At 47.3% G+C, this 9,717-nt stretch overlaps 1 protein-coding gene across 1 annotated transcript; it reads left to right on the forward strand.

Annotated features, from left to right (window-relative positions):
* Positions 1 to 2,052: 2,052 nt before the first annotated feature.
* SFRP2 (secreted frizzled related protein 2) lies at positions 2,053 to 6,377 on the forward strand. Its single transcript, XM_030948094.1, has 3 exons — positions 2,053 to 2,716; positions 3,342 to 3,422; positions 4,801 to 6,377. Exons 1-3 carry the CDS (start codon positions 2,224 to 2,226, stop codon positions 5,103 to 5,105), a joined length of 879 nt encoding a protein of 292 aa, XP_030803954.1. The 5' UTR covers positions 2,053 to 2,223; the 3' UTR covers positions 5,106 to 6,377.
* Positions 6,378 to 9,717: the final 3,340 nt, after the last annotated feature.

Below are 9,717 nucleotides of genomic sequence, written 5' to 3' on the forward strand. Positions count from 1 at the left end.
AATCCAGGAAAACGTGTGTTTTTCTGCTTATTTCCTGTGGGCTGGTGAAGCAAACAAGCAAACAATTCTGGTGAAAAGAATGAGCAGGTTTGTGTCAGAAGTGTCTCATCCTCCACCACAGAGAAGGGTGATTATCTCTAGTCTAAACAGTCTGCTCACATTTGGGTCTTTGCTTCCACTTAGCCTATCCGTGGAAAGTAGTGTATGGGGAATTTATAGAGCAGGCAAATTTTCTTCCAGTCATGCTGAAATCCACCTGAGGGGATATCAATAACTCCAAAAATATGAGAAGTAGTGGGGGAAAAAATGAGAGAGAAAAACAAGCCACAAACTTGTCCATTTTACGAAGACCTGGTGAATAGCCCAACCATTCAGGATAAGAACAAACCTGTTGGTTTGTCCTTCCACCAAAGAGGAGTTTGGGGACAGAGGCTTGCAGAACCAGCACTAAGAGCTGGAGGGGACATTCCTGGCAAGTGACAAAGCCTACACCCTCTGCCACTTGGTAAAATAGGTTTAAAATGGGCACCATAAGCCATCAGTGGAGCTCAGTCCTATGGAAGGCACCTGAGGCCTGCACCTTACATGTGCTCTGTTTAAAAGATTAATGGCAAGAATATGTGGCAGTGTAAGAAATAAACTACTTTTAAGCCTTACCACAAGTGATACTAGACATTCAGGATATTTATTTTCCAGGTATCAAACCTCAGCAGAGAAGCTGACCTACAGGGAGGTTACATTCATCAGCTTGGCCCACTGGAAGGGATCTTGGAATCCCCACTGGTAGAGCTGGCACTGGCTTCACATGTGACAGCAGCCTGCCAGGGGAGACCTGCATGGCAGACCTGTGCCTTCCTGGTGGGAATGCTGCAGGTCCCATCTCCTTCCTATGCCACAAGCAATGAGTCGCATCTCTAGGAAGCCCAGTGGGAAACTGGATGTACAGGGATCCTGCAATTTACAGAAGTCATTATGGCTGAGGCTAGCTTCCCATAAAACATCTCTATAAGGAGAAATATTCAGTAGCTGATTAATGAATGTGGTTTACCACAAAATGATACTACACAGGCCTACTCTTTTCAATAATAATCCCATAAATAATATTACTAAAAATCCAAGAATTATCCAAAGCACACTGAAACTGAGTTGTGATCCCAGCGCCTTGCCTGTTGTCTTCCCCTTGGTGTTAAATCAACACAAACACAATTTTTTAAGGGAGCTTCTAGGTGAAGACAGGAGTGAAGAGAAAGGGATGTGCCTGCGCTGCACGGAGCCAGGCCCGTGCTTTTAGCCTCAGGAAAACGTGCTAGTATTTCGAAAGCGCTTGGATTCTTCCACTCGGGGAAATCCCCCACTGGCACTCGGGGGCCATCCAGGGGCTGTGGGGCCCGGGTCCGCTGCAGGCCCCTGCTCCTGGCAGGGGAGAGCCAGGGGCAGGAGGGGCTGAGGGGCAGCAGGAGGAGATGGGGGGGCAGCAGGAGGAGATGGGGGGGGCAGCAGGAGGAGATGGGGGGGCAGCAGGAGGGCCCCGCCTGGCAGCCCCAGGGCTGGGCGCTGGGGCCGGGGGTGCCGGCAGCCCCCAGTTGCTGCCTGCGGCTCCAGCCCAGGGCGAGCCCGGCCAGCATCGCAGGGAGGGTCCGGAGGTGCCAGACACCCCCCGGGGGATGAGGGAGCCGCTGGCCTCGCCCCTTGCCTGGGAACCGGCCCGGCCACATCTCCCGTCCGCTGGCAGCGAGAACTCCAAACGCGGGCAGGGGGTGCCGGGGCGAGCGCGGCGGCTCCGCAGCAGCTGTGCCAGAGGCAGAGCTCACCTCCAGCTCCCCGCGGCCCCTGCCCGGCACAGGAGCTCCTCGGGGCTCTTTGTTCGCCGGGATCTTTCCCTCCTTCTCCGTGCTCGCACGGTTATGTTCCTTCCAAAGATTTCCTGCCAAAAGACAATCCCCCTGAGCAAAAGCAGACCGAGAAAGTAGTGACCAATCCTTTCTGGATGGCTGTCACCAGGCTCCTCCCAGCCCCCGCTCCCCCTGCTATTTGCATACAAAAAAATCCAGAAAACTCCCGTTTGCCCCAGCATCTCGCTCAGACTCTCCGTCCCCGACTGGCAGCCGGAGTCCGGGCTGGGGGACGCTGCCTGCGGCTGAGGTAGCGTCGCGCCGCCCGCCCCGTCACCCCGGCCCCCCGAGCCTTTCGCCAGCCCCCCCTCCACCTCCTCCGCGCCCCAAAATGCAGCGCCGCCTCTGCGCCCTGCTCCTGCTGGCGTCCCAGTGCATGGGCTCGGCCGCCGGGCTCTTCCCCTTCGGGGAGCCCGACTTCTCCTACAAGCGCTCCAACTGCAAGCCCATCCCCGCCCCGATGCTGCTGTGCCGAGGCATCGAGTACCAGAGCATGCGGCTGCCCAACCTGCTGGGGCATGAGACGGTGCAGGAGGTGCTGGAGCAGGCGTCCACCTGGATCCCTCTGGTGCAGAAGCAGTGCCACCCCGACACCAGGAAGTTCCTCTGCTCCCTCTTTGCCCCCGTCTGCATCGACGACCTGGACGAGATCATCCAGCCCTGCCACTCGCTGTGCGAGGAGGTGAAGGAGAGCTGCGCCCCGGTGATGTCCGCTTTCGGCTTCCCCTGGCCCGACATGCTGGACTGCAGCCGCTTCCCCAAGGACAACGACCTCTGCATCCCGCTGGCCAGCAGCGACCACATCCTCCCCGTCACCAGGGAAGGTAAGAGGGAGCGGCCGGGTCGCTCCCGGAGCGGCAGCATCTACCCCGATGGGGCGCCCCGGCAGCGGGGCCCCTCCGCGGCTCTCCACGGGGGAACGAAGGGATCTGCCTTCAGCCCCGGGGCTCCGGGACGGGGGGACCGGGGAGGTGGCCGCAGACCAGGCTCAGGGAGGCTTTTCCAAGGGGCCCGGGGAAACCGCCGGGGCACCGTCGGGGAGCTGTCATCGGCCTGCACCCATCTCCATCCTCACAAAAAAGGTCTGGGCTTCGGCGCTGGAGCCCCGCGGCACCCAGAGGGCTGATCGCCTTGTACGAGAGTCGTCGCTGTAGCGCGGAGCTGGGGTGCTCTGTGTCGTGTTCCGACCTCCCTCCCCACTCCCCCTGTACTTTTTTACCCGCTAAAACAAAAACTTTTGGTTGAGGCGTGACCTTAAAAGCCCACCATGACCCCTGTAGCAGGCCTGGCGCAGGATAAGGCGGGACAAAGTGCTCGGGCAGCTCCGGGGCTGGGGGTAGAAGGAGCAGGCTCTGGGGTGAAGGGATGGCGTTTCCCAAAGGGTTCCCAACGCCACCTGCTGTTCCTTTCTCCCCGGGTCTGACGGGCACTGTTGCCTTGCATTTGCAGCACCCAAGGTCTGTGATGCCTGCAAAAACAAAAATGAAGATGATAATGACATCGTGGAAAACCTCTGCAAAAACGACTTTGGTAAGTGGAAGCAGAGCTCCTCTCGCTTGAAACTTGAGAGTCGAGGATCAGGTACAGCTCCCAGTGGAGTCAGTAAGAGATGTGCCTGAATAAAGGCAGGGCTTTGATCATCGGTTCACGAAACACAGAATTCCACCTTGGAGTAAAAAGTAGCCCTTTTTCTGTTTACTGTTTTGAAGTAGTGCTCTTTTATGTGGATGTTGCTGGCAAACCTAATAGAAAGTAAAATGAGAGAAAAAAAAAAGAGAATCTTTCATGCAGACTATTGCCTGGGGAGAAGTAGAGCAAGGCTTCATTTAGATGTTCGAGGCAGAGCTGCATGACCAATCTCAGTGTATCGTAAGAAAGACTCTCACTGCAGATTAAGAATGAAGCTCTATATATCATTTGACAGAGAAGGTAATGCACAGACAATTGGGGATATAAACTTAATGGGAAGATTTGGGGTTAGAGGAGGACAAGAAAGCCCCTTCAGCACAGACAACTGAAGGACACATTATCCACACATTAGCATTTCAAGAGCAAAAGGGAATAAGGAGGGGAATCCTTTTACAATAGGTCAGTGTTTAATACCTGGAAACAGATTTGTAGTATAAGTATCTACAACAATTCAAAAGTCTTTCTTTAAAAAAAGCAAACAAAAACCCACCCAAACCCTGAAACTATGATTGTGGGACATAATTGCTAAAACGATCAATAGTTTTGGCCTGGCAAATTGCACTCAGACAAATCCTCCTAAAGCTTAACATGCCCCACAGCTTCTTACAGAGCCCTGTAACCCCCTCCTAGTTATTTTACCAAATCGAATGCAGCTGTTGGACCAATTTGCCCTCCATGGGATCTATTCTTTCAAAAAAACAATGCATGTGAAATATCATTTCCTTACAGGTTTGCCTAAAATCCTCTCCAGCCTAATAAATTAAGTGTAGAAGTTTTGAGCTGCAGCAGAGATCAGGTTTCAGATTAGGTCTAGGTACTTGCCTCCCCACCTCCCCTTCAAACGCTGCTTTCAGGAAGGCTGCCCTCTCCCAGCAAAAAAAACCCAGTGCTCTGTTTAGTGTAGCAAACCTGCCCTCTCTCTGCTGCAAACAGGAGAAAAGCTGGAAAAAATATTAATTTAGAAAGGAAGGGAAAAGAGGGGGAAGGGAAAGAGGAGAAAAGAAATCCAAAAAACCTCAAGCCTAAGGTTGATTCAAACTGAAATGACTTGCATGCCCTTTGTGGCTTTAGAAATGGAGCCACCTGCTGCCTCTTCTGTCAGCCCTGACAGTTTAATTAGCAATAGAGCACCTCCCTCCCCAGGTCCTCTTTATGTGCACTAATGGGAAAAAAACCTCTCAATCTCTCTCCCCACTTCCCCCTCCCCTCGCTCTATTAGCCTTGAAGATAAAAGTGAAGGAGATTGCCTACATCAATGGGGATACCAAGATCACCCCTGAAACAAAGAGCAAAACCATCTACAAGCTGAATGGGCTGACAGAAAGAGATCTGAGGAAGATAGTGCTCTGGCTCAAAGGTGGCCTCCAGTGTACCTGCGATGAGATGAACGACATCAACGTCCCCTACTTGGTGATGGGGCAGAAGCAGGCTGGGGAACTGGTGATCACCTCGCTGAAGCGGTGGCAGAAGGGGCAGCGGGCTTTCAAGCGCTTCTCCCGCAGCATCCGCAAACTGCAGTGTTAGTGGCTTCGGCTCTGGCTGTCCTCCAGCAGCCACCCCTGACCCAAGCTCTCTGGGCCTCCAGCTCCTTCCTGCCTTGGCCCCTGTGAGCCTCCAGATGCCATGGGCACGAGGCACAGCTGCCTGAGAGGGGAAGAACCCCTCCGTTTTTGTACATAGGTTAAAATGTAATAAAAAAAAAAAAAAGACTATTTTTGGGAAGCATTAAAGTATCTCGCTTAAAGCTTGGGGTTTTTTTATGGTTGCAAATGTGACTTTGCTCTGAGGTCTTTCCCTCTTGGTTTTGGTAATGCTGGTTCATTTATCTTGCTGCTTCTCTGTGTGCGTGCATGTTTGTGGTGGCACGGCAGGGGCCACAGAGAGAGCCAGGCGCACGGCTGGCCTGTCACCACGGGCACCGCGCTCCGCGGGGCTGACGCGGCTTCCCACCCGCACCAGCGCTGGAAAGGTCACCATACGACTCTTGCATGTGATACATAGGCACCAGTAAGAGTATATTAACCATTCTCACTTTTTATTTTCCACAAGTCTGAGCCCTTCTCTCAGAAAAAAAAAAAAGAATAAGTTTTGGAGCTGGTTGATCTGAATCCACCTTTTTTTTTAAATTGTTTTGCAAATTAAACCATCTGTAGCCTAACTGTAATATACCTAGTGGTTAATCTGAAAGAGTTGTAAAATATTGCTTTAATTAACCTTGTAAATACTCCAGATAAATGTTATATTCTTGTATATAAACTTTACATCATAGTTTACTTATTGTCTCTGTCTGTATTCACTTTAATCCATTTTGGGAGAACTGAGAGAAAGATGTACAACTGGACTTTGTCATGGCAAAGCAGAATTCGTCATTCCACCCTAAGTGACCAGTAGAAAAGCACAAGGAAGCCTCTAGTGCTGCAATCAGAAAATCTGTAGTGGACCTCATTTCCCCAAAGATGAGCCCAAAAGACATAGGACTGAGGTTCAGTCAGCTCATTTTAATATGTGTCTGTTGAGTTCTTGGAAATGAGGCTTCTTTTCTGTGGCTCCTTTGTTCAACTGCCTGCATTTTCTCATCTTCTCAGAGGACTTTCCTGACATGGAATTGCAATGAGACCACTGTCTTAAAAATTAAGTCCATCTTTCCATTTCTTGAAAAAGACATATTAAGGAAAAAAATGTCATTTGCTACTTGCAATTCAGAATAATGGTAGAGCAAGGCATTTTTTTGTGTGTATGTACACTCACTATACTTATTAAGAAAGAAAATAAAAGATACCTAATAGTGTAACTAAATGAATGTTTTTCAGCATTTTTCTTACAAATGTTTTCTGATGAAGAGTATTACCTGAATTTTATTGTACTTATCCTGAAAAATAGTCTTGCTTCCCAGTGCTGTTACACACAGAAAATTCTTGGCGTCACTGACAGCCCCATGAGCAGTCCCATATTCCCAAGAGCAACATTTTATGTTAACTCTTCACTGACAGAATACAAATCCAACACTAGACTTTTCTGTAAAGTAAAAAAATCACATTATTTTCATAAATTTCGTGTTATTTTTCATCATCAGGATCAAAAGATGAAAAGGAAAGATCCAGCATGTACATTGTTTCAGAAAAATTAGTTATTTGCCCTCTCCCACAGTCTTAATGCATTCACTACACCTGGTACAAACAGTGGTATAATGCTGACCATGCAAGAAAAGAGCAATCCTCATAAATGTCCTCAAAACTACAAAATTTTTTTAAAAAATTTAAGAGGGAAAAAAGCAGCCAATCACCAAACAAAATCTCCATTTCAAACTGGCTCTTAATTATTTTGTGAAATGGTACCTGTATTTAAAGGCCAATACCTTGCTGAAATATCATTAAAATCTTTCCTCTGAATGAACCTGACTTACCAGGAAACAGATTTGACTCTTTTCATGTAATTATTCTAACACCAGCACTCTGTCCATCATCTTACAGAGCCATTTGCATTCGGGTGTTTTATCGCTCTACCCATTCTGCTCAGCATATGATGTAATGCCTGTACCTGAACAGCCCTGGGTTTAGAGGGAACAAGCTCACAGATACAGAGGAGCTGTGTGAAGATGAACCTACAGAAAACAGGCATGTGTGCCCCACGGAGGAAAGCAGTTTGAAGAGGAGGTTGCTGCAATGCAGGTGCAGGGGACTGAAAATGAGCAGCCAGGACTGCTGCACACAGCCTGCCTTACAGATACTAAGTTGTCCTACAGCAGCCATAAAATTATCTTAATTGGGCTGTCCTAGAAGGCAGCAGTACTGAAACTGATGAGGACAGACAGGTCACAAGTTACTCACTCTGGGGTCATGTTAAGACCAAGACCATATAACAGACTTTTGCCAAATTACTTAAATGTATAAAGACATACCACCTATGATCAAAAGTGCCCTGTCTTAAAGAAAAACCTCATACCACATTCCCCTTCCTCTATCACAATATAAACACAGTTACACCAGCAAAATCCTGTTCATATCAGGACAAATTCAGGAGAAGGAGAGAAAACTTAATTGGTAAACATTCAATTTTGCTAGCATAATCAGCGTCCTGGATTAAGAGCACCCTGCCATACAGATGCCCTACTGATAAAGCCTTCTGCATGTGGCCCTTGGCTGAATCACTGGGACTGTCCGCTCTCGAGGTGAATTGGCAGGGGTAGGATTGCCTTTCAGATAAACAGGATTTAGGCAAATGTAAAAAGTAATGGGATTCACCTTTTCACAAAGTTCCATTATCTTGTTCTAACAGTATTGTATTTAAAGATGGGTCATATCCGCCTCACCAAGAAGTGTCAATGTTTGCTGTACAGCTTCTAGTGGTGTAAATTCCAGACATTGCAAACTATTCAACTGAAAATTAGGATTTTAAAGCCTGAGGAAACTTCACCTCTCAGATACTGACAAAGATGTAAACACATACATTTTTATTCTTACTTGCTCAAAAATAACTGAAAATCTTTGACTGTGCCAGGAAAATAGCAAGCCAAATATATAACAAAAATTATCAGAGCCTGTTACTTCTCATAATTGTGTCACATATACTTCAGAGTAACTTTATTACCTGGTATGGTCCACTCCTAACAAAGTTTTTTTTTGCAATTGATGAAAAAAGGCAACCCACTGCTGCATTTTTTCAGACAATTTTTGTCTTTTTCTAAACAAAACAATGTTTTTATGCAGCCAATTATGTAGCTTCTATTGTATTTGCTTTCATAAAAACTATAAAAGCAGCTGACTACAATGGATTAGTTTAAGAACAATAATAATGACACTTGACATTTATACAGAATTTTCCATTTAATTTCTCAGACTGCCTTCACAAAAATAGGCATTAATATCCTTTTGCACATCAGGAAAATGAGGAACAGTGAAGTGAAATAACTCATTCAAAACCACCCAGCAAGTCTTTTACAGTCAAGAAAAACAGAGTATTTTTTTTCCAAGTTTTATGCTCTAATCATTAGACCACAGCAATCAGAATGATGTATAATCAAGGCAGCACTTAGATTATAATTTGAAAGCATAACAGCAACCAAGTCTCCCTCCAACTTCTTCCCCTCAAGTGTGTAAAAGAAAATGTCTGCCCAAATTTAGATTTAAAACCCATTAGCAATATTCCTCAGTATTTTCCTTTCTTTCTTATTGATAGTTCTCTTTATCCTTTAACTATTTCTTTATCCTTTTTTTTCCTCCCTCACTTCTCATTCACTTCAGACACTCACAGAGAAGCCACCCAGCCCCTCCCTTACCCTCTCATACAGACACTTTTGCCCTCAGAATGGTTTATTAAAGAACTCGTGCAGTATTACTACACACAAGCCACAAAAATCCTAATGACCAGCCCAAGGCTTAAAAAGACCCATGCAGAAAATCCAGTAAGAGACATGTAAATTTAATTAATTATTTTCTCTGAGGACACAAGGGCAATTATCTGTCACAAGGAGCATCACAGACACATGCTGGTGGGCTCAGGCCACGATACCTATTCTGCAGCAGGAGAATATAAAGATATTTGAGGAATATGTGAGCAAGAATGAAGAATAAACACACAGAATGAAGGTAGAACACACATTCCCTTGGTGACCAGGTCTCCTGCACATCTCCCTGTTGTTATAACCCCTTGTTCTCCAATCTTGGGCCATGAAGCACCTCTCTCAACCCTCTTTCAGGTGTCTCTACCTCACTTCAGACATCAGGGTTATCACCCAAGAGCAGAGCCACCAAGGACCACCTCATTGTCCCCTAGGTGCCTACTGGGACTAGATCACCTCCCCTGCAGCCAGCAGAGCAGCTTGGCTTTGGCTGTTTTGGCAGCCCACTGCCATCCCCACCAAACCTACCAGCTCTGACAGCCTTGGTCACACAGTCACAGTTGGCAGTGCCACAGATAGAACAATGGATTGATGGCTACCAGAGCAGTAGGCAGCCTTCCTTAGGCTGGGCAGCCAGGCTTTTGTTATTGGAGCCAGAAGTTCTTATTTCAACGCTTCAGAGACCTGCCTATATGATTTATCTAGAAGTTGCTTTCTTATCAGCAGATGTAGTTTTAGCACAGCCTGACTGTCTGGTGAAACAACCACAGGAATGGATCTTGTTTGCCTCTGTAGGAA

This window comes from Camarhynchus parvulus, chromosome 4, assembly GCF_901933205.1.
Source record: "Camarhynchus parvulus chromosome 4, STF_HiC, whole genome shotgun sequence".
NCBI lineage: Eukaryota > Metazoa > Chordata > Aves > Passeriformes > Thraupidae > Camarhynchus > Camarhynchus parvulus.

Bases quoted from the DNA above. Each gene is read 5' to 3' on its own strand.
- SFRP2 (XM_030948094.1), top strand. From the start codon at position 2,224: ATGCAGCGCCGCCTCTGCGCCCTGCTCCTGCTGGCGTCCCAGTGCATG. The intron at 2,717-3,341 runs GTAAGAGGGAGC...TTGCATTTGCAG, and splicing joins CCTCCCCGTCACCAGGGAAG to CACCCAAGGTCTGTGATGCC. The intron at 3,423-4,800 runs GTAAGTGGAAGC...TCGCTCTATTAG, and splicing joins CCTCTGCAAAAACGACTTTG to CCTTGAAGATAAAAGTGAAG.